The following is a 25,302-nucleotide window of genomic DNA, read 5'->3' on the forward strand; positions in this document are numbered from 1 at the left end:
TTTTTTTTTTAAGATTTTATTTATTTATTTGAGACAGAGAGAATGAGAGACAGAGAGCATGAGAGGGAGGAGGGTCAGAGGGAGAAGCAGACTCCCTGCCGAGCAGGGAGCCCGATGCGGGACTCGATCCCGGGACTCCAGGATCATGACCTGAGCCGAAGGCAGTCGCTTAACCAACTGAGCCACCCAGGCGCCCCTACATTAATTGGTTTTTGAATGCTGAACCAGCTTTGTGTGCTTGGAATAAATCCCCCATAGTTGTGGTGTTTAATTCTCTTTATACATTATTTGATTCAGTTTGCTAATATTTTGTTGAGCATTTTTGTATCTGTGTTCCTGAGAGATATTGGTCTGTAGTTTTCTTTTTTGGTAATGTTTTTGTCTGGTTTTGGTATTAGGGTAATTCTGGCTTCATAGAATGAGTTAGGAAGTATTCTCTTTGCTTCTGTCTTCTGATGAAAGAGATTATAGAGAACTGGTATAATTTCTTCTTTAAATGTTTGGTAGAATTCACCAGTGAACCCACCTGGACCTCATACTTTTTGTTTTGCGTTCTTAATTATTGATTCCATTTCTTTAATAGATATAGGACTTGTCAGATTGTCTGTTTCTTCTTGTGTAAGTTTTCACAGATTATGTCTTTCAAGGAATTGGTGTATTTCATCTAGATTATCAAATTAGTGGGCATGGAATTGTTCATAGTATTCCTTGATTATCCTTTTAATGTCCATGGGATCTGTAGTGATGTCCCCTCTTTTACTTCTAATATTAGTAATTTGTGTCATCTCCCTTTTTTTATTAGCCTGGCTAGAGGCACTCAATTTTTTTTTTTTAAGATTTTATTTATTTATTTGAAAGACAGAATGCGCATGTGTGCAAGAGAGAGCAGGAGACGGGAAGGGGCAAAAGGACAGGGAGAAGCAGACTCCCCACTGAGCAGGAAGCCTGACGCAGGGCTCAAACCTGGGACCCTGAGATCATGACCTGAGCTGAAGGCAGATGCTTAACTGACTGAGCCACCCAGGCGCCCCTAGAGGCATTCAATTTTATCAATCTTTTCAAAAAACCAGTTTCTGATTTTGTTGATTTTTCTCCATTGATTTACTATTTTCGGTTTCATTGATTTCTGCTCTAATTCATATTAGTTCTTTTCTTGTGTTTACTCTGGATTTAATTTCCTCTTCTTTTTCTAGTTCCCTAAGGTAGAAGTTTAGATGGTTAATTTTAGATCTTATTTTGCTAATATATGCATTCAGTGCTATAAATTTCCCTTTAAGCACTATTTTCACTGCATTTCACAAATTTTAAGTTGTGTTTTCTTTTTCATTTAGTTCAAAATGTTTTCAAATTTCTCTTGAGATTTCTTCAGTGATCCATGTGTCACTAGAAATATATTGTTTAATCTCCAAGTATTGGGATTTTCCAGCTCTCTTTCTGTTATTGACTTTTAATTTAATTGTAGACTGAGAGTAGAAATTATATGATTTTTATTCTTTGAAATTTATTGTGGTGTGTTTTATGGCCCAGAATGTGGTTATCTCGGTGAGTGTTCCATGTAAACTTGAGAAGAATGTGTATTCTGGTGTTGTTGGATGAAATAGTCTATGGATGTTCATTATATCTAGTTGATTGATGGTAATGTTGAGTTCCAACTTGCTGATTTTCTGCCTGCTGGATGTGTCCATTTCTGATAGAGAGTTGTTGAAGTGTGCAGTATAATAGTGGATTCATCTCTTTTTCCTTGCAATGTTACCATTTTGCCTCAGTAATTTGATGCTCTGTTGTTAGGTACATACACATTAAAGATTCTTATGTCTTTTGGGGGAATTGACTCTTTATCATTACATCATGCCCTTATTTAATGTCCTGACGCTTTTCCTTGTTTTGAAGTCCACTCTGTCTGAAATTAATATAGGTACTCCCACTTTCTTTTTATTAGTGTTGTGATGGTATGTCTTTATCCATTCACTTTTAATCTATATGTGTCTAATATATTTAAAATAGGTTTCTTGTTGATAATATATGGTTGGGTCTTGTTGTTTGCGCCACTCTGACAATCTGTGTCTTTTAATTGGTACATTTAGACCATTGACGTTCACAGTGATTATTGATACAATTGGATTAATACCCACATATTTCTTACTGTTTTCTATTTGTTGCCCTTGTCCTTTGATCCTATTTTTTTTTTTGTCTTCCACTCTTTTACTGTCTTTCATGGTTTTAATTGAACATTTTATATGATTCCCTTTTAGCATATCAGTTATGCTTATTTTTACTTTTTTTTAATGGTTGTCTTAGAGTTTGCTTGTATGTTTATGACTTACCTAAGTCCCCTTTCAAATAACATTATACTACTTAATGGGTAGTTTTAATACCTTATAATAACAAAATAATCCTAATTCCTCCCTCCTGTCCCTTGTGTCCCTGCTGTCATTCATTTCACTTACAAATAAGCATGTGTACATTTTCACACACACGTAATTGAATACATTTTTGGTATTATTATTATGAACAAACTTATCTGTAGAGAATAAGAAAAAAATTTTAAAGATTTTACTTACTTATCTGAGAGAGAGAGAGAGCACAAGCAGGGGGAGAGGGAGAAGCAGGCTTCCCACTGAGCAGGGAGCCTGATGTGGGGCTCGATCCCAGGACCCTGGGATATGACCTGAGCCGAAGGCAGATGCTTAACCAACTGAGCCACCCGGGCACCCCAAGAATAAGAAAAATTAGTTTTTATTTTACCTTCACTTCTTGCTTCTTTGATTCTCTTTTGTTATGTAGGTCTGAGTTTCTGACCTATTATCATTTTCCTTCTCTCTAAAGAACTTCTTTTAATGTTTCTTGTAAGGCATGGCTACTGGTGACAGATTTTCTCAATTTTGTTTGCCTGAGAAAGTCTTTGTCTTTCACTTTTGGGGGGTAAGTTCACAGGGTACATAATTCTAGGCTTGTGGGTCTTTCTCAAGACTTTAAATATTTCGTGTCTCACTCTCTTCTTGCCTGTGTGGTTTCTGAGGAGAAGTTGGGTATAGTTTTTGTCTGTCTTTCTCTATAGGTGAAGTGATTTTTTCCCTCTGGTTTCCTTCAGGATTTTTTCCCTTTATATTTGATTTTATGTAGTTTGAAAGTGATGCCTAGCTGTATGGCTTTGGGGGCATTTTCCCTGCTTGGTGTTCTCTGAGCTTCCTGAATCCGTGCTTTGGTGTCTGACATTAATTTGACATATAATTGTCAATTATATGTCATTATTGTTTCAGGTATTCCTTCTGTTCCCTTCTCTCAGTCTTCTCCTTCTAGTGTTCCTGTTATGTGTGTGTCACACCTCTTGTAGCTGTCCCAGTGTTCTTGGATATGGTGGTTTTTTTGTTTTTGTTTGTTTTTGTTTTTTCTTTTCAGTCTTTTTTCTGTTTGCTTTTGAGTTTTGGTGGTTTCTAATGAGATATCCTCAAGTAAGAAGATTCTTTCCTCTGCTGTGTGGAGTCTACTAATAAGCCCATCAAAGGCATTCTTCATTTCTGTTACAGTGTTTGTTTTCTCAGTGTTTTTGATTGTAGCATTTCCTTTTTCTTCTTTTTTTTAGAATTTCCATGTCTCTGCTTATATTGCTTATCTGTTCTTATATGCTGTCTACTTTATCCATTAGAGCCCTTAGCATATTAATCATTGTTGTTTTAACTTTCTGGTCTGATCATTCCAGCATCTCTGCCATTTCTGAGTCTGGTTATGATGCTTGCTCTGCCTCTTCAAATTTGTTTTCTGTCATTTAATATGTCTTGTAATTTTTTCTTGATAGTGGGACATAATGTACTGGTTAAAAGGAACTGTTGTAAATAGGTGGTAAGGTGTGGGGGGAGGAGAAGTCTTCTGTAGTCGTATGGTTACATCTCAGTCTGTGTGTGGGTGTGTGTGAACATGTTTCTTTTTTTAATTGTAAAAAATGCATAACATAAAATATACCCTGTTAACCATGTCTAGGGTGTATAGTTCAGTAGTGTTAAGTATATTCACATTGTTGAGCAAGCAGTTTCCAGAATTGTTTCATCTCGTAAAACTGAAACTCTGTACCCATTAGACAACAACCTCCCTTCCCCCCGCCCGCTTGCTCCTGGCAGTCACCGTCCTACTTTCTGTTTCTGTGAATTTGACTACTCTAGGTACCTTATATACATGGAATAATGCACCTGTCTTTTTGTGAGTAGCTTATTTTACTTAGCATAATGTCCTCAAGGTTCGTCTACACTGTAGCATGTGTCAGAATTTCCTTCCTTTTTAAGGTCAAATAATATGCCTTTATATGTATATACCACATTTTATTTATCCATTCATCTGATGGACCACTGGGATTTCTTCCACCCCCTGGCTATTGTACATAATGTTTCTGTGAACATGGGGGTGCAACTATCTCTTCAAGGTACTGCTTTCAGTTCTTTTGGGAGTATATCTAGATGTGGAATTGCTGGATCTTATGGTACTTTTCTGAGGAGCCTCCATACTGTTTTCCATAGCAGTTCTACCATTTTGCAGTCCTACCAACCGTACAATTTCTTCACATCCTTGCCAACACTTTTTTTGTATACTAACCATCCTAAATAGTGTGAAGTGATACCTCATTGTAGATATATGTGTGAACAGATGTCATACATTCTTTTGAGTGTCTTCAAAATGTTGTTTTCTCTTCTGCCGTGGTCTTTGTACATGCTATCCCGTTTGCATGGAATGTCTCCTCTTTCCTCCTCCACCCCTTCTTCCAGTATTTAACATCTACTCTTCCTTCAGATTGAAGCTTTCAGAACACCATAACTGTCTTCCTTGTGGCATTTGTCATAGCCATAATTACATGATTAATGCCTGATCTTCACCACTGGACTGTAGGCTCCTTGAAGGTAGGACCATATCTGTATTTGCTTAACGATTGTCTTTTCAGGGCCCAGCTTAATGCCTGATACATAACAGCAACAATAACACTAATAATGACCTGTAGTGTGCAGCATTTACTGTGTGCCAGATACTATTTTTAAAAATATGTAAAGTGTCTGGGGTGCCTGGGTGGCTCAGTTGTTTGAGCATCTGACAGTTGATTTTGGCTCAGGTAATGATCTCAGGGTCTTGGGATCGAGCCATGTGTCAGGCTCTGCACTCAGCAGGGAGTCTGCTTGAGGATTTCTCTCTCTCCCTCCCCCCACTACCCCTCCCCCTGCTCACATGCCCCCTCTCTCTCTCTCTCAAATAAATAAATCTTTTTAAAAAATTTATTCATTTGAGAGAGAGTGAGCGAGAGGGAGAGAGAGCAAGAGAGCACGTGCAAGGAGTCGGGAGAGAAGCAGACTCCCCGCTGAGCGGGGAGCCTCACGTGGGGCTCCATCCCAGGACTCTGGGATCATGACCTGGGCCGAAGGCAGACGCTTAACTAACTGAGCCACCCAGGCGCCCCTCAAATAAATAAATATATATATATATTTTTTAAAGATTATTTATTTATTTGATAGAGAGAGACACAGCAAGAGCAGGAACACAAGCAGGGGGAGTGGGAGAGGGAGAAGCAGGCTTCCCACAGAGCAGGGAGCCCGATGCGGGGCTCGATCCCAGGACCCTGGGATCATGACCTGAGCTGAAGGCAGACGCTTAACGACTGAGCCACCCAGGCGCCCCTCAAATAAATAAATCTTTAAAAATATGTAAAGTACCCTTTTTAGTGTATAGTTCTATGCATTTTTTTTTTTTTTAATGGCTCCATGCCCAACGTGGGGCTTGAACTCATGACCCCTGAGATCAGGAGTCACATGCTCTACTGCCTGAAGCCAGCCAGGCGCTGCCACAGTTCTGTGCGTTTTGACGAATGTAAACAGTTTGTAACCACCACAGTATCAAAATATGGAACCGTTCCATCACTCCCCAAAATTTCTCTGTGCTTCTTTCTCCTCTTTCCTTCTGAGTTTCTTTTTTTCCTCCCAGTGTTACTGAGATATAATTGACATATAATATTATATAAGTTTAAGGTGTATAACACAATGATTATATATTGCAAATGATTACCACAGTGGGGTCAGTTAATATCTGCTCACCTCACATAATTACCATTTCTTTTTCATGGTGAAAACATTTAAGATTTACTTTCAACAACTATCAAGTATCTAACACATTGCTGTTAACTATACTTACCATGCTGTGTATTACATCCCCAGAACTTTGGGTCTCAATCTTTTAGTGGGCCTTTGCCTTGGACGGGCTTCACATATTTTTCTCAGTTTCCCCCATCCCTCTTAGATGGGACGGGATGGCTAGAATGGGATAGAATGGGCTGGAGTTGGGTATTTCTCTCCCCTCACTCAGGTCAGTTAGGTTCTGATAAAATCCTGATTGGTTATACCTTGGTTAAATAGTTTTTCCTGAAGGCAGACCTTTTTAAGAGGAACAGAATGCTCTGGTGTATTTCAAAATGATTCTTTTCCCTTTCCCCGCTGGAAGCACAGGCGATTTTCCTCTAATATTTACCGTGGGGATCTAGTGAGCTCCTGGAGGTAAAACTCACAAGAGTCTAGGGGCCCCAGTGGCTGGGTCCCCTGACGTTTTTCTCTCTCAAACTTGGCCACACTGAACCGCCAGCAGTCCATCAATTACAGTTCAGGTTTCCCTACCCTGGCGCTGGTTTCCATAGAGGTTTTAGCTCACTGGTTTCTGCTCTGATAAGTGTAATTCTTCGTATTAGCCTTTTGGACTTTCCAGTTTTAGGTGCAGTGGGTGACTCACTTTTCTTACAGATCTCAGAAGAGTTGATTTTTCTGTTTGTTGAGCTTTTTACTTATTAGGACAGAGTGATGATTTCTAGGCTTCTTTTATGGAAGACTGGAACCCAGAAATCCAAACCTAAATTCTAAACTTAAATTACTTTAAATTCTGTTTATGTTCATTTCACTTTCTGAAGTTGGATCCAAGGGATCTAAATTTGTTGTTTCTACAGACAACTTGTGATGACTTTTTTTTTAAGATTTTATTTATTTGACAGAGAGAGACACAGTGAGAGAGGGAACACAGGCAGGGGGAGAGGGAGAGGGAGAAGCAGGCTTCCCGCGGAGCGGGGAGCCTGATGCGGGGCTCAATCCCAGGACCCTGGGATCATGACCTGAGCTGAAGGCAGACGCTTAACTACTGAGTCACCCAGGCACCCCCCCCTTTTTTTTAAATGACTTCTTTTCTTTGTATGTTTGTATGATTGGTAACTGATTTTTGGTTGAACCTCATCTTTGGGAATTGTTAGGTCCTAAATTGGGAATGTTTTCATGCAGACAAGATTTGCATTTGCTCCAACCCACAACCATGGAGTGCTAGAAGTCTGAGATAGCGTTAGCCTCCTTTGTGGGCCCTGCAGAATGTGTGTGATTCAGGCTCTCCACCTGGATGTTGGACCAAAGTTTGGATATCTGATAGGGTGACCAACTGTCTGGTTTGCCCAGGACAGAGGGATTTCCTGGGATATGGGACTTCCAGGGTAAAACTGGGACAGTTTTGGGCAAACTGGGATGATGAGGCATCCTAATTCTGATTCCAGTGTTTATATCTGCATTTGCCCAGACAATTCTGGACATATATGTGTCTTATATGTGCATTTGCCAGATAGCCCTGGCTTTCTCATATGTTTGTGCCTTCCTTGGAGATTTCTGATACTTTCCTGCAAGTCCAACAAAAAACTATGTCTGTTGTAATTTACCCAAGATCGAGTGATATAGTAGTGGGCAAGCCCTTCAGAGCATCCTGGAAGTATAACCTGTAATTTTACTTTTTACCTAAGTTATTGAGAACGTGTTTCCATGTTACTCCATAGTCTTCTACAGTATAATTACTAGTGGTTGCATAGGATTCCATTTTATGTCTGTACCAACTCTTACTGAATCAATATATGAAAATGCTGTGGTGGAAATCTTTACAGCTAAATCTTTGCACGGTTCAACATTATCTCCTTGTGATAGATTTCCAGAAGTAGAACTGCTGAATCAAAAGGTTTGCAACATTTTAAGCCTTTTTTTTTTTTTTAAGATTTTATTTATTTATTTGACAGTGGGAGAGTTAGCAAGAGCTGGAACACAAGCAGGGGGAATGGGAGAGGGAGAAGTAGGCTTCCCGCTGAGCAGGGAGCCCCATGTGGGGCTCGATCCCAGGACCCCGGGATCAAGACCTGAGCCGAAGGCAGACGCTTAACAACTGAGCCACCCAGGCGCCCCCATTTTAAGTCTTTTGAATTATATTACCACATTGTTTTCCCATTTCTCTACACCTATATGACACTGGGAATTATCATATATTTCAGTCTTTATCACTTTGAAAAATAATAAAATGGTCTCCCTTTTTTAAGTAAGGTACATGACCTTTGATACTAGTGAGCCCTATATATGGCACCGCAGTATTTCGACAACCAGGTTTCAGGTACACATTCACTCTTAGAAATGTCTTGCCCCGGGCGCCTGGGTGGGTCAGTTGGTTAAGCGACTGCCTTCGGCTCAGGTCATGATCCTGGAGTCCCTGGATCGAGTCCCGCATCGGGCTCCCTGCTCGGCAAGGAGTCTGCTTCTCCCTCTGACCCTACTCCCTCTCATGCTCTCTGTCTCTCATTCTCTCTCTCTCAAATAAATAAATAAAATCTTTAAAAAAAATAAAAAAATAAAAAAAAGAAGTGTCTTGCCCCCACTCTCATTGAAACTGCTAATCAAAAGGTTTGTCTTACAGCCTCCATATCCTACTCTATGTATAGATAGATAGATGTTCATGTTCTTAGAACTGGCTGTTGAAATCAGGTATAGAAAATAAATAGGGAGTAGCTTTCACTGAAAATGTACCTCTTTGCTGGTCTCTGAGCACAGCAGGGGACCCCTAGCTTCCTTCCGTGAACTCTTCCCTCATAGGTACTTTGGTGCCTGTCAGCCTTAGGCTTTCAGCCATAGGCTTCCAGGAGACCCAGATGCTGAGCGGCTGGTGTTGACCCAGGGTCTGTACAGAGAACCTCATCAGTCAGCATTTATTTCCCTTTTGCTTAGAAGACTGAGCTCTGTAGCGTGCTTAGTACCTTATTGAACATTTACCTAAATGCAGTGCTGGTGGGTATTGCAGGTCGGATAAAGATTGGAGTGTAGGAGTTTGTTTTTTAGTAGATATGATGAATGAAACAGAAAGATAGCTCTACCACAGGCAGAAAAGTCCCTTGCCATGTGAGTCTGCACAGTGCTTTCGTGTACTACATCTAAAGGAGCTGGTGCTGTTTGGAACAAGACAGAAGTCTTCTGAGGAATGCATCTCTAAAATTGACGGTGCAAGTCAATGGGAAAATGATTGGACATGAATACACTTGTGGTAAGCACTCATCTTTTGAATAATCCTGGGCATAACCATGCACACACATCTTCATTATCTCACTAGCATGTTTTGAGAATTCAGGGCTGGAAAATGATAACACAATAAATATATTAGATCATGATTGAACTCCATTACCTTTGCAGTGGTGTTGTAATGTTTTCACGGTTATAGTTGTTCATGTGTAGGTAGCCACAGGACAGTCACTACTGAGAGTATTCCTGCCTTAAAAGGCAGTCTTGGAAGGCAAATTTGAATTAGCCTCCAGGCAGCTATTGAAACTAATTAGGAACCAGTTAGAACTGCTTTGGGCTGGGTGGATGTTTGTGGGCCCTGGAAAATTCCCCAGGGAACAGAGTGACTGTGTTAGAGGCAGGTCATTGTAGTTACTTTAGTTAAGAAATGGAGGGATCAGGGTCTGCCGCCCACTGTGGAAAGGGGGCAGCCAGGGGAGACCCGGGCACGGGCAGAGCCACCTGGGCATAGAGCGGAATCCCAGACGGTAGATGAGGGACAGCAAAAAGGAGAAATTGGGATGGGTTTATTTCTGTCATCCTGTAGGAATACTCATTTTCCTTTCCTTTTCTTCACTCCGTCTCCAGACAGCTCTGTAATCAAAAACTTAAACCTTAGGATGTTTGAAACATTTTTATCCAAAAGTTTCTACTGTGTTTTTTCTCTCTGCTTTGTATTCATCTAGCATCTGTATACTTTTTCTTGAAATTGACTTTTTGCTTCTCATCTCAGTCTTCTGCCTAACCATTCTCTTAAATTTTTGTCCTTTAGAAAGAAATAGAACTTTATTCTAAAATTTTATCTCCATTCGTTCCTTATTTTATATGCATTTTCTTTGTGGATGCCTTCTTAGCTTGAGAACTTAGTGTCTTTGGTACTTTACTGGGATATTGTAGGTTGGGAGAGTGCTTGTTAAGGTTGGATATAATAATTTTTAAAATTCTTTCTTACTGGTTAAGTTTTCTAAAAATCTCAAAGGATTGGTGCCTAATCTAGTTCATAGCCTATTAAACCTGTTCATTGTGAGATACATCATACATGTTGAATATGTTCGACATACAGATAGTAAAAAATAATTAAGAGCACACTATAACCGCCACCCCAGTCAGAACATGGGGTATTGCCAGCACCCTAGCAACACCCCTGTGTGTGTGCCCCTTCCCATTCACAGTCTGCACCCCAAGGTCACCACTGTGCTGCTTTGTGTTACCTTCTCGCCTTTAAAATTTTAGTTACACTATCTGTGTGTGCAGTCTTAACTGATAAAATTAGTTTGGCCTGTTTTGAGCTTTATGGATTCATATTGTACGTATCTTTTCGTGGGATCCCTTTACTCAACATTCTGTTTGTGAAATTCACCCATGTTGTTCTATATTGTGTTCATTTACATTGCTTTATGGAATTCTGTTGTTTGAATCTGATGCACTCTGTCCATTCAGGTTGGTACCGTTGTTTTGGCTCATGTACACGATACTGCTACTCTAGCAGGGAGTACCGGGGAGCAAAGTGTGTAGTGCACACGTTCAGGGGTGGGATCCCTGTTGGCTGAGTACTCACATCTTCAGTAGTCCTAGCTAATACCCCAGAGTGGTTGCTTTCTTTTTTAATTTTTATTTTATTTTTTATTTTTTTAAAGATTTTGTTTATTTATTTGACAGAGAGACAGCGAGAGAGGGAGCACAAGCAGGGGGAGTGGGAGAGGGAGAAGCAGGCTTCCCGCGGAGCAGGGAGCCCGTTGCGGGGCTTGATCCCAGGACCCCGGGATTATGACCTGAGCCGAAGGCAGACGCTTAACAACTGAGCCACCCAGGCGCCCTGAGTGGTTGCTTTCTTACAACTTTCAGTGGATATATTTCTATCAAAATCGTGGAAATGGAAAATATCTTTCCTAATTTATTTTATCTCTGATCTCTAATGTTAATTCAAATGATTAAAAAATAAACCAAAGGTGTATTTTTCTCCCACCCCCCCACTAGTGAATTTTATCTATGTTGGTGGAAAGTAGGAATCAGATAGAACAAAATAAACTATAGTGAAATAACTCTAGTTAGAAAATAAAAGTATCTAATTACAGACAAGGGAGGCAGAGAATGCAGCACAGGGGCTTTTGCATAATACTCAGTTAAGATTTGTTGGTTGATTAATCTGGGAGTGTCTAATTCCTGCAAGGTTTCCTCTTCTGAACAGTGTACCATTCTGTTCCTAAATTGTACTTTTCCGAATTCTGGGGCTCCTAATTTGCCATTAAGAACTGGATAGTATGGAAAGTTAGAGTGGGAAGCATCTCGTAAGTTTACTGACTCTTACGCCACTGTCGGGTTATTAATTCAGTCAGACACATGTATTATTTAAGATTGTAATCTCCAAAAAGCAGGGATGGATTTTTCAGGGGTTTATAGGAAGAGTCTGAAAATAAGCTCTAATTACCAAAAGCAGGTCTGGGCCTGTATTACAGTATTTAGGGTAAAAAATATCATAATGCCAAATTTAGGAGTATTTACTTTCAATCCATTACTGACTTTTCTGAGAAAGTCTTTAGAAAGTCTTTAGAAGTCTTAGAAAGAATAATTTCTTTTCTTAATTTTATTTTATTTTATTTTTTTTAAAAGATTTTATTTATTCATTTGAGACACAGAGATAGAGCATGAGCAGGGAGAGAGGCAGAGGGAGAGGGAGAAGCAGGCTCCCCGCTGAGCCAGGAGCCCAATGTGGGGCTTGATCCCAGGACCCTGGGATCATGACCTGAGCCGAAGGCAGACGCTTAACCATCTGAGCCACCCAGGCGCCCCTCTTAATTTGATTTTAAAATTAAGGTGAAATATATGTAATAAAACTTACCATTTTAATCACTTTAGACAACTCAGTGGCCTTAAGTACATTCACATTATTTTGCAGTCATTGCCACTGCCCATCTCTAAAAATGTTTTCATCATCCCCACAGAAATGCTGTACCCATGAAATAACAGCTCCCCAGTCCCCTCACCCCCAAGCCCTGGCAGCTACCATTCTACTTTCGGTCTCTATGAATTTGACTCTTCTAAGTACTTCATAAAAGTGTACTTAACAAGATTTGTCGTTATGTGACTGACTGCCTTGTTATTTCATTGAGCAGAATGTCTTCATGGTTCATCCGTGTTGTAGTGTGTGTCCAACAGAAAGTTCTTTCTTCTTCTTCCTCTTCCTCCTCCTTTTCCTCCTCCTCCTCTTTCTCCTCCTCTTCCTCCTCCTTCTTCTCTTCCTCCTCCTCTTCCTCTTCTTCTTTTTTTAAGAGAGAGCATGTGTGCATGTAAGGGGCAGGGAGGGGCAGAGGGAGAGGGAGAGAATCTTGTGAGGGGCTCAGTCTCAAGACCCTGAGATCATGACCTGAGCTGAAATCAAGAGTTGGACGCTTAACTGACTGAGCCACCCAGGTGCCCCAGTAAGTTCTTTCTTCTGAAGGCTGAGTCATATTCCACTGTATGTGTAGACCGCATTTTGTTTATCTGTTCATCTGTCTGTTGACACTGGGGTGGCTTCCACCTTTGGGCTATTGTGAATACTGCTGCCATGAACATGGGTGTAAAATACTGTTGGAATCCCTGCTTTCAGCTGAATAGTTGCTTTTTAATCTTTCTATATCAGACACCTTTTACTTAGGAGTGTTGAATTGATAGTGAACTGCTCTCAGAAGCTGATCAGTTATATCTTCATTTTCTCATCCTCTGAAGGAAGGGAAGTATGCAGCATCATTGATTTCTGTCCGTGGTATCGCTAGAATAGGTGCCAGCCTTTCAGTGACCAGGACACCACAGTTGTGGTATTTTGTTGTTGATTTTTGTATCCATTACTCATTTGAGTCATCATAAAGTAGTATGTCATTTTTTCTTAAAATACCTGCCTTATTTGGTTAGCCTATATAGTGCTTTATAATTTTAAAAGTTGGGTGAAAAACCATAGCCACGTATGTAAAATGAAACACTTTTGTTTATGCTTTTACTACAGAAATTTATCCTACGTACTTTAGTATAATAGTTATTGAAGGCCTACATTTTGGAGAATTAGCATATACCAGTGGTTTTCAAACTTTTTGGTCTCAGGGACCCTTCATAGTCTTAAAAATTGTTGAAGACCCCCACAAGAGCTTTTGTTTATGTGCATGTTAGCTATTGATATTTACCATACTAGAAATTAAAACTGAGAAATTTTTTAAAATTACTAATTCCTTGGGGCGCCTGGGTGGCTCAGATGGTTAAGTGTCTGCCTTTGGCTCAGGTCATGGTCTCAGGGTCTTGGGATCAAGCCCCACGTCAGGCTCCCTGCTCGGTGGGAGGCCTGCTTCTCTCTCTCCCACTCCCCCTGCTTGTGTTCCCTCTCTCGCTGTCTCTCTGTCAAACAAATAAATAAAATCTTAAAAAAAAAAATTACTAATTCCTTTAAAAATAATAAACCTAAATGTTTTAAATATGTTTTGTATGAAAAAAGTCATATTTTCTTACTAAAAACATTTACCAAGAAGAGTGGCATTATTTTACATTTTGGCAACATATCTTTTAATGTCCGACTTGGTAAAAGATAAGAAGTAAAAGAGCTTCTTATATCTGCTTCTGCATTCATTCAATCTATTGCAGTATGCTGTTTTTGTTGAAATATATGAAGAAAATCTGACCACACAGATACGTAGTTGGAAAAGGAAGAAATATTTTAATAATCCTTTCAGATAAGCATGGATTTTTTTTGATAGTATACTAAAACTTAACAAGTGGCAGTTTCTTAAAGGTTAGTAGCAGTAGGGAATTTTAAATGTTATTGGTGAATTTTTTGTACTTGGTTAGATCAAAATCCTTTTGTCTTTCTTGCACCTTGATGGCTCTTTTACTCAAGCATAACTTGTATCCTCATGCATTGATCATTTGGAAAATATTGGTTCACTAAGTTATGTGAATCTTCCAAATACTGATACACTATGAAATATGAAATGCAATATAAAAAATTCACATTTGTTAATGTTACCTCCAGTTGCATGCAGGATATCTTTAAATCTTGCGGAGCTGTCAAGCTCCTAATGATAGACACTGGTTTTCCCAAAGTTCTGATTTTAACTTGAGTGCTCAACTTTTGTTATAGGCAGCATATCCTGTCAGTTGTTTTCCTTAAAGTGACATGCTCCCTTTGTCCATGTTTGAGAAGGTGCCTGCCAAAGACCCAGGCCATCATTTGTCATTCATTTTTTCCAAGTATTCCGTGCAACAAACATCAGTTCAGCTTGCAATTTACATGACAGCACAGGTGCTTTTCCCAATGTCACCCTTGTGCTTCAGGAGTCAGTAGGGATGCTTTCTGGGTACTGGATAGTTTGAAACACAGAATATTAACCAACCGTGTGCTAATGGTTGAGACTTAATAAAATTAACAATTTGTACCTCATAAAGAATATTCTTTTTTAAAAAAAAGATTTATTTATTTATTTTATTTTATTTTTTAAAGATTTATTTATTTATTTTAGAGAGAAAGCACAAGCAGGAGGGGCAGAGGGAGGAGGAGAGAGAATCTCAAGGCGACTCCACACTGAGAGCGGAGTCCTATGTAGGGCTCCGTCTCAGGACCCCGAGATCTCAACCTGAGCCGAAACCAAGAGTCGGATGCTTCACCTACTGCACCACCCAGTGCCCCCATATTTATTATTTAAGGAGAGAAAGATGGGGGAGGGGCAGAGGGAGAAGGAGAGAGAGAATATCAAGCAGACTCCCCGTTGAGCACAGAGCCCCACTTGGGGCTTGATCTCATGACCCTGAGATCATGACCTGAGCCAAAATCAAGATTCGGACGCTTAACCGACGAGCCACCCAGGTGCCTCTGCATCAAGAATATTGTTATGTGAAGCCGGCATTTTTACAAAACCCCGGGAGTGCTGGTACATTTTGGCGCCAGTGTCTTCACTGGTACTAACGAGCTGAGTCTGACCCACTGTTGCTTTTGCACCCTTGATAGACCTGTCGGTACAGTGCAGAAGGCAAACACTGTGTCTTAGTATTATTATGAAGATAATTTTGACTTCATGGATCCCCATCAGGAGGATTTCAGGGGAATTAACCGCTTACACTGTCATATGTAATGTGGATGCTTTCATAATCATGGATTCTGCTGTTAAATAGTTTAAAACCTGTGTGTATATAGCTGGGTCTTGAGAAGTTGTGTCTGCTTTTTCCACCTGTGGCTGCCCCACGTCAGAACAGGGACTGAGGCCATATTACAGAGTGGTATTAGCATTTTAGGAGGAGGAACATGGTGTTAATTTGAATTTTATAGCATTTGTTTTTACTTTTTTCCCTCAGGTACAAGTGGTTTCTTGAGAGAAGTCCTGAGAGAATTTAGTGATTTCGATTTATAGACTCATACAAAATACATGTACTAGGACTCATCTGAATTAGAGTATCCCAAGGAAATGACGTGTAGCTGCCGCCTTGCTCCTGCCTGCCTCCTATAAACTTTTACTTGAATACCTAGTTTACACTGAACTCTACGCCAGGACTGAGAGAGAGAGGTTCCCAGCCTCTAGGAGCATAGAGAAGAGTGTTCGAATGCGGCGTGGTGAGTGCTGTCGTGGAAGGTAGCGCAAGGTGCTGTGTGGGAGGCTTCACAGGGCAGGTGCTGTTGTAGGTGGGTTTTAAAGGAAGTGCGTAGGCGCTTGGCAAGGAGTGGAGACATGAAGGAGAGGAAGGACACAGGACTTTGGGGGGCAGGGAATGGCCAGATGCCACAGTGTAACACAGGCAGGGCTGGACCCGGAGGCTGTGGCCAGAGAAGAGGAGAAGGGTCTTGCTGGGGTTTGAGCCCATAGACTGGAGGTTTGCAAAGTCCGGTGCCCAGACTAGCAGCGTTAACATCTCTGTGGAACTGGTTATAAATGCAGACTTTAAGTGGCAGGTGTTTTGGGTGGAGCTCGTCTGTTTAGCCCTCTAGGGGACTGCCTGGGCCAGGGGAGAACAGTGTAGGTTCTTCAAATAGCCTTGAAATTTAGAAAGGTCACCCTGAGGGCCCTCTGGAAGGTGGGATGGTGTGGGGACGTTAGGGACCGCAATTGTCCAGTGTTTTTATGGTTGTGATGCAGGCCTGGACTGATGGCAGTAGGAAGGAAGAGAGGGTGGATTTGCTGGAGATGGATTCTCTAGGACTTTATCACTAGTAGACAGCTTAAAAGCTATGAAAACAGCTGTTCTTTGCTCTGACCTGCCTGCAATCAGGGATGGAGGCATTTTTAAAGGCCCTTGCGTCTTGTGTCTTCAGGCAACAGCTTTTACCCATAGTGAAAAAACCAATCAGATAACTTGTCTGAGCCTCTTGAGTCTCCTTTTTGAGGCTGCCCGCTCAACTAGGATGATGGCCCCTGGAGGGCTAGAGTTGCACCAGCAGCACGCAGAGTCTTAGAAAGGACGGCAGGGTGTGCGAGAATGGTGGGGATTATTTCATTCAGATATGCCCAGCTACTGGCAGATGGCATTCACACTCCTTATGTTGTCTGTTGTCTCTGAGCTGGCTAAGTGTACCCTTTTACTGTTTGAATTTGAGCTATCAGTAGCTCTATTTGGTGTGTCTGTGTGTGTGTCTGTATGTGTGTAAAGAGGGCGTCTCCCAGTTTCAGTTACAGCAGTTATTCAGTTAGAACCTCTCTTCATCAGTGTGTTAAAGTTCTTTTTTTTTATATATCCTATCTTGTTTTACAGATTTGTGAGACTCCAGGGCCTTCAAGCTGTGATTAATCAGATGGTTCCTGAAATGACTGGGAAGACAGACACTTTGGTGCCCATCGAAGAGCGTATGTCTGTGTATATCTAAGACCTTCTTTGTACACATACACATTAACACCAGAAGACAGGCTCATTCTTGTGCACACTTGAAGAGTTTTACAACTGATGAAAATTAATTTAAGAATCAGATGGAGCAACTTGACACTACTGGGCTCAGGAGCCCGGGGAGAAAAATATGTTACTAATGGTCAGTTTTCCACATGGTCTTCACGGGTAAAGAAAGTTTGCAAAAAGAAGAAAAAAAAACTTGCACAGTTCAAGCCTCAAAAATACCTCTGCATTTTAAAGAAGGAACTAAGTGAGAAGGTGGCCGGGGGAGAAGCGTGGTGTCAAGCAGCACGGGCGGCATCATGCAGCGGGTTTTGCACTTTATTTTCCAGTGTTTTTGGTGATTTGGACAGACTTCAAAACTCTGGACTGAGAAGTAACTCTGGCTGTGTGTCTGACTACAGGAAAGCAAGGTCAGGTATGATGGGACAAGTTTGAACGATGACCTGGTTCCTTTGCCTTTTTCAGTTAACTGTATTCTCGAAGTTTTAATTTATTATTTCCCTTTTCCTTTCCCATATCTGTAGGATAATATTTTAAAGTAGCAACTGAAACCAATATTTACAAAATAAGTATCAAGGAACATCCAAGCAAAGCTTCTTTTCCTTGGACTTTACACGTGGCATTTGGAAGCACCTCTGAATGTGAGCAGGAGAGTGCCCATCAGCACAACATGCTGACTCTTTAGGGAAACAGTGCGGAAGATCCCGACACTTGTCTGTGTTTTCATTTTAAGGGCTTCTCTTCCCTGTTGAGTCCGTATAGGAGGAAGAGTACTTGATAGACTTAATTCTGAGATTAGTCTTTTCCTTCAAGATGGAAAAATAGGTGATCTTTAGGAGCAGAAAGGGGAGAAGCCAGTAGGGGAGGGAGGAAGGAGACGGGGCAAAAGAGAATCCTGTAGTGAGGCTCGGTTTTGTCAACGAGAGGATTTAGGATTCACCCGAGGTGAACGCTTGTGCCACTTCAAGAGCTTTAGAACCTTCTGGCTCTGTGAGTGAAGGGGTTTTCTCTCTCCGCCTCTATGGCACCGAGGAATGCACTGGTCTGTGGAGGGCCAGTCAGATGGAGCCCAGCTCTCCGCCAGGACACAGCAACCTGCCTGCTGGGAAGCCAGGCCGGGCCCTGAGGTGGGAAGTTTCTGGTTCGGAACAGTGGGGAGAGTCTTTTTTCCTTGCTGAGCTTGGACTGCTCTCTGCACAAACTCTGGTCTGTTTTGCACGGTTTGTGTGCCTTTTTTTCCCTTTATGCAATCTTTTTCAGCTTCAGCAGCAGAAATTTGTCTAGTTGAGAAAACATGCCAGAGGGTGGCTTCAGAATGATGATTCAGAAGATGATCCCATGTGTTCTGTCTCTGCATCTGAACTTTTGAAGAGAAAATTCCAGCTCGAGGGATTCTTTAAAGCCTTAAGTTACTTGAAATCTATGTATTTGCAACCCTTTGTCTCTGGAATCGTATTACACTAAACTGGAATCTCAGGCTGAATGAGAATAACCAAGTTGCGTAAAAAGAAGAAAGCCCCGTTTCTTGATCAGCACGTGTTAATGACGCTCTTCCTCTAAGGACTTGAAAATAAAAATGAACGCATGTTGTTTTTAAGCATTACCTTTTCCTAGCAGACTGCCATCATCTTTTCTAGAGGAATTTTTTCACTATGCATTTGGTGGATCTTTATAAAATACTGACCTTGTAATTAGATCTAGGTCAGTCTTCATTAAAAGGGGTCGGGGAAAACAACGCAAGCCAACCACAAAAATCACATCAGTCAATTGATACATGAAAAGAATTGGTTTAAGTTTTTCGGCATTCAGCATTACTTTTTAAATAAAACAGTTCACTGAAAAAAAGTATGTATGCAGCGGTGGAACATGGGCCTGTCCTTTGCAGTGACTCCAACATCCTCTGCCTGTCCTGGAAGGGGCGCGTTCCCAAGAGTGAGAAGGAGAAGCCGGTGTGCCGGAGGCGCTACTATGAGGAGGGCTGGCTGGCCACGGGCAACGGCCGGGGCGTTGTCGGGGTGACCTTCACCTCGAGCCACTGCCGCCGGGACAGAAACACGCCACAGAGAATAAACTTCAACCTGCGGGGCCACAATAGTGAGGTGAGCTGGGGTTTGTTGCACTTTTTGTCTGCTTACTTGGGGAGGTATTCTCGAGCCCCCTCCCTGTGGATTCCAAACTTGCTTTGCTTCATTTTCTCCACTTGCTGCCAAGTGACACTTTCAAAACTGAATTCTGTCTCCCATGTCCCAGTGGGAATGTGTTAAGGTGGACACGGTTCCCAGTGGCCTGTGTCCCTCCCTGAGGGTGTCCGTTCTCTTGGGCGCCCTCACTCTCCTTTCCCGGCAGTGGGCTACGCACCGGCAGGGACACTGGGGTGGCTATCTGCCCAGGCTGGGAGGTTCGATTGGATGATCCGAAGCAACATGTCGTGCTCTCAGCCTTTTTGGTCACCCTGTCTGTGTAACAAAGAGTTACTACCCCTGTGTGAGACTGGCACTGTAAACAATGAAGGTGGTGTTGCCTTCTTCACCTTACATGGTTAACATCCGCCTTGCTCTGGGTGACGGTTTAATACCTACTGTGTATTTCTTGTACTTGGAGGTGCAAGAACAAAGGAATTCATTGGACAGAGGTGACAGTAATTAACTGGATAAGAGCCATTGTGTTTCATATCTGTTGGGTGTATTATATTGATATTATGCTCTCTCTACATTTTTAACATATTTAAGGATCTATGCACTAATTCTAGTGAAAAAATGTGGCTAATTTTGGATTAAAGCCAATGAAAAGTCATTGCAAATCTTTTTTCTCTTTCTTATGAATTCTTCACAAAAAGGTGAGTTGGTAGGTTTGTGATCACCCATTGTAGTGTTGGATGGAAGAAAGGACTGTGTTTTATTTCCCATTTCTGTTCCTTTTTTTCCATATGTCTGTTATAAGAAGTTCTAGCTCTACCATTTAACTAGCTGGTGTGGTCCTGTCCGAGTCATTCAAGTCATTAGTTTATTCATTGAATTGAAATGAGTTTACTCATTACAATTGAAATAATAATTCCTTTCTTTCAGAGTTGTTGTAAGAATCTATGAGAATATAGTTTTGCAAGGGCTTTGAAAATGGTGGATACTATGTATGTGGATGGTGATACTGTATGCCTCGTACACCCTAAACTGTCCAGCCCTTGTCATGCTACTTAATACCCTTAAATTTCATTATTAGTCTGACTCATGAGGCCAGAGACAGTGTTTTTTGATTTTTGTTTCACAGTTAAGATATGAAAACACATATGCAGTCAGTAGATATTTATTGCATCTCTGTCGTGTGCTGTGTGTACTTGCCACCACGGGCCAAGATGAATTATGGATTATGCCTGATGGGAGTCTACAGTCTAGCAGTAAAGGTGAGGTGTGTACCTGGGTATCTCTTTCTCCATGTGTGTTTCAGTTAAGTATGGAAAGGAAGATTTGGGTCATTGAAAGAATTAAGGCTGAAGTTTACTACAGATTTTGTTGTGAAGGTGACTTTTGAGCAGGGTCTTGAGAAATAGATAGAATTTAGGTGGGTTTTTTTGTTTGTTTGTTTTTAAATGACTGATGCAAGAAGATTAAGCTACATTCTGGCCTCAGAGAAGCAGTTTCTCTCTTCTGTGTGACATGAAGGTGCTGGGTTTCCTTTGGCTCCAGCCTGAGCACATGTCTGTATTCACCTTATCACATCAGGTGTGTCCCCAGGAAGATGCATTTGGGGGCTGGCTGGACAAGGACAAGGACCTGTATGTATATTTTGCCATCCCTGGGACAAATCCACCATAGTTGATAGGAAGTTGACATACTTTGCTCTTCCCACTAAACTATGAAATGTTTACTGTGTATAGGTATACTCTGGTTTGTAAGGGGGATTTTATTCATATTGGGGCATTCTGTACTCCAGTTATTCCATGGCAGAAGGTTTAAGCAAGGTGCTGCTTTAATATATCTGATTTACACAATGCTCAGATGTAGCTGTTTCTGGGCTTAACGTATGAGCATGCGGTTGTAGTCAAGTTTGAAAAATTACACGCTCATGTTCATGACCTGAGTTAAAGATAATTTGTTAGTGACTCACTTTATGTGGCTCTTCTGGTAAAGCAACCATCTCTGTTTATTTGTGTGAGCATATTTTAGTATGCTAGGTGACCATGTCTGTCTTGTTTCCTTCCCAGGTAAACCTTTTAAGTGTTCACCATGTAGACACACCGAATTTAGAGAGCATGAACCAGAGGCCACTGTTGTTTGCCTGCAGTCTATGGGGGAAAGCCCTCTTTAGGATTACCCTGCAGGTGCAATGGGGGCAGAAGCTGCCAGGGCTGCCTTGTGGAATTTGGGGCTTTGTTGATGTGCACAAGAGATTTGAAAATTTAATTATCTACAGATAATTAAAGATATGAATTGCAAAACCACAGTCCCTCAGCTTTTCTTATACTTTTTCAGATAAGCTTGTACTATAATAACAATTAACAAACAATGGGCACTTACCTAATTTTATATGCTGGAAGGGAATTTAAAACAATAAAACATACCTTCTAGGTTGATCCATTTTTATCTTCCAGCGTTAGTATTAAAGATTTTTCTGAGTAGGAAAAATGGGATAAGAGGATCTTCATAATGAAACTGGGAAGATGGAGCAATATATGAATGAAGTAAATGTGGTATTTAAAAAATATAGTTTTAAATTTCCCAAATGTAGCCATAGTTAACTTAATTTTTCTGGTGAGGGATGTATCTTTTATTTTTAATTTTAATTTTATTTTTTTAAAAGATTTTATTTATTTCTTTGACAGACAGAAGGGGGGAGAGAGAGAGAGAGTGCGCACAAGCAGGGGGCATGGCGGAGGGAGAAGCAGGCTCCTCACTGAGCAGGAAGCCTGATGCAGGGCTCCATCCCAGAACCCTGGGATCATGCCCTGAGCTGAAGGCAGACATTAACCAAATGAGCCACCCAGGCGGCCCTGTATCTTCTTTTTTAGAGTGGACTTGAAAACCTGGGTGGTGGGTGTGCTGGGGTGCAGAGTGCTGCAGTGATGCAGAGGATGAAGCCTTGGGCCAAGAGTGGCTGGTAATGCTTTCTGGGGATGGAGGTGGGGCATGAGCTGGATCTCAGAGCCCCTTTGGTTCTTTACACACTTGAGCGTCCACCGTCGGTTGGCCACTGCTGGGCTTTGGCTTCACAGCAGCCAAGGAGCAGTTCCTGCCCAGGTGACCTGTGTGTCAGAGTCCGGATGTGGTTTGCATGGAAATAAAGCTGGTGACAGTAACTGCTGATGACAGTTGCCATGTGTCACGTGGCCACAATTTTCTATGTGTTTTATGTCTGTTATCTTGTTTAGCTCTTGTAACAGTTCTCTACAGCTCTGTTTTATTCTTCTACCCAGCTGAAGAATTTGAGGTTCAGAGATGTGCTGGAAGTTGTCCAAGGTATAGAGCTAGATGATGATGGCAGACCTGGGATAAAATTCATGTCTGATTGTTTTTCCTTCTGTAAGACACTGCTTCAACAAAGGTGAACCATAGTGATCAGAGAAACAGAGTTATGAGTGACTGTGTTTTGGATGGTGTAGAGTTTGGTGTGAAGTATTGGAGCTGTGTGGACTGGGAAGACTGGACCCTGAGTAGTCATGATGAAAAAGCAACAGTGATGAATGTTTGTGGGATGAAAGAGGTGCCGCTTTTGGTTTGGGTTGCATTCTAAGACCATTAGAAGACTGTTGTATTCAAAAAGAAGTGTTGAAAAAAAATCAAAGGGCAGTATAAAAATGATCATTCAGTTCAGTGCATTGATCCACCAATGTGGAAACCTGAATTGACAGCACTGACTTAATTTATTATGGAATTTATTTGATTATTTTAATATTTATTATGTTTTTATAACATGTATTTATATATTTATAGTAGTTTATTATGGAAATAATAGTCTTCAAGAAGTAGTGTCTAAACATGTCACCGTGATACACTGATAGTGTGTGGATGGCCCTAGTAAGACTCTTGGGATAAGAGCGTAACCAGGTATTATAGATGGAAGATGTATGTGACAAACCGCTCTTTTAAAGGTGTCTTAGGAATTTTGAACAGGGAACTGTTCTAGCAAAGAGGCAGAAATAGGACTGTTTCTGTATATTAAGATTAGAATTTTGTTTCACCTAAACTGTCTTATCTGTTTTTACAGCAGAGCTCAGTAGTGTAATTTCTTCTTTATCACAGGAATACTCACACGTGGGTAAATGCTAATAATGAAAAATAGCAGTGTTCTCACTTCTGTCTCCTTCCCCTGCCTCCTGTCCAGGCTATCACCGAAGGCTTATATTATTACATGTTTGATTAATCAGTTTTGGGATTTTGTCTATTGGCTTCTTTCCTATCTTGGCAGGTGGAGATTTAGCTCTCTCTTCCTTGATCACTCAGCCCAACCTTGGCCTGCAAGCTAATCATCCCAGTATTGCTCTATTATAATTGGTTAACTCATTATTCAGTATTTACATTATTTAAACTGTGTCAGTATTGAGTCCAGGCGAGTCAAGTAGGATACTGTGATTATATTTCCTTTACTGTTCAGCACTTTTTTCCTTTGTGATAAAAATAGTCTCATTTTGCAGGATGCCTGGGTGGCTCAGTTGGTTAAGCGGCTGCCTTTGGCTCAGGTCATGATCCCAGGGTCCTGGGATCAAGCCCTATATCGGGCTCCCTGCTCGGCGAGCAGCCTGCTTCTCCCTCTCCTACTTCCCCTGCTTGTGCTCACTCGCTCTCTCTGACAAAGAAATAAATAAAATCTAAAAAAAGAAAAAGTCTTACTTTTCCTAGTGGTTTGGTTTCTTTATCTGTTGTGAATCTTCCAGCATCTTCAGTATGTTTCTACATGTTCAAACCAGTAAGATGATTTATTGGTTCTTTTTGTTTTTGTTTTTTTCCTGGAGACCTCTATCTGGGAGTCCTTTGTCTTCCTGCTGCTCTTTGGATTGGTGGCTCTATGGACCTGCTGCCCAGCTGACTTCCTGAACTTCCCTTTTGTCATCACCTTGAGAATTTCCTTTGCCTCTTACTTCTGCTGTATCTCTTGTTTCTTTGACCTTGTATCTTTCTCTTGGTTTAACTCGTTCTTTTGTTGGAGCATAATCACCAGTATCTTCCTAAGAAAGAATTTGTAAGTCATGAATTTCAAGACCTGTATGTCTAAAAATGTCTTAATTCTTCCTTCACTATTGATTGATAGTTTGTCTAGGTATAGATTTCTAGGCTGGTTCCTTCCAAATTTTGAAAGCATTTTTCCATAGTCTTCAGACTTGGAGAGTTATTATTGAGAAGCATAGTAGTTCAGGCCCTGAAGCTAGACTCTGAATCCTAGCTTTAAGTATATTATTTAACTTCTCTGTACTGTTAATCTTCTCAATTGTGAAATGGTTTACAAATAGTACTTTTCTCATGTAGGTTTGTTGGAAGGATTAAGTGAATATAACTGTAAAGCATTTAGAACAGTGCCTGGTACATCATGAGGGCTTTATAAATTGGCTGTTACTATTATTATTATTATAAATCTTCTATATGTAATCTGTTAAAAAAATCTGGAAGTTTTGGCAACTGCTTTTTATCATAGATATTCTGGAATTTCACAATGATGTTTAAAAGTAATACACCATAAAGCTGCTTGGCACCTCTGTGTATGTGTACATGGGAGGGTGTTTCAATTGGTAGATTTTACTGTGGAATAATCTGGGGGAGAACCGACTGTTTTGCTGCTAACTGCCAAATGTCAGCATCCAAGCATATTTCTCTGGGGTTGTTCAATTTCTCTAGATAAGGCCCTTCCAGTCACATGCCTGTGAATTTACTTTTGCTGCCAGCATTCGAGAGCTAAGGATGTGTGTGTGTGTGTGTGTGTACACGTACATACACATGTGCTGAGGAAGAGGTAGTGATAGGAGGAGAAGGAGCTAGTGTTCATTTAATGCTTCCTGTGTGTTAGACGCCATTCTAAGAGCTTTTTTTTTTTTAATCTTGACATCAACTCTCCGATTTTGAACCTGTTATTATCATATTTTATAGCTGAGGAAACTGAGGTACAGAGGGGTTAAACAGCTTGCCCA

The 25,302-nt window shown here is 41.0% G+C and overlaps 2 protein-coding genes across 12 annotated transcripts in view; one reads left to right on the plus strand and one right to left on the minus strand.

Moving 5' to 3' along the window:
- SERAC1 (serine active site containing 1) overlaps window positions 1-25,302 on the minus strand; it is a 251,449-nt gene that overhangs the window by 140,942 nt on the left and 85,205 nt on the right. The gene's annotated exons all lie outside the window — the stretch shown is intronic.
- TULP4 (TUB like protein 4) overlaps window positions 1-25,302 on the plus strand; it is a 227,238-nt gene that overhangs the window by 44,788 nt on the left and 157,148 nt on the right. For 2 of the 11 annotated variants that reach the window (XM_081829218.1, XM_081829220.1), the window contains exons 1-3: window positions 8,636-9,342; window positions 15,669-15,924; window positions 17,058-19,291. In XM_081829218.1, the coding sequence (XP_081685344.1) occupies window positions 19,040-19,291 (252 nt within the window). In that variant the 5' untranslated portion in view covers window positions 8,636-9,342; window positions 15,669-15,924; window positions 17,058-19,039. Of the gene's footprint in view, window positions 1-8,634; window positions 9,343-15,668; window positions 15,925-17,057; window positions 19,292-25,302 lie in introns of those variants that run through there. The other 9 variants (XM_081829215.1, XM_081829217.1, XM_081829214.1 and 6 more) reach the window with 9 other exon arrangements.

The sequence above is a fragment of the Leptonychotes weddellii genome, chromosome 8, assembly GCF_054177405.1.
Source record: "Leptonychotes weddellii isolate Sample4059 chromosome 8, ASM5417740v2, whole genome shotgun sequence".
In the NCBI taxonomy this organism is placed as follows: Eukaryota; Metazoa; Chordata; class Mammalia; order Carnivora; family Phocidae; genus Leptonychotes; species Leptonychotes weddellii.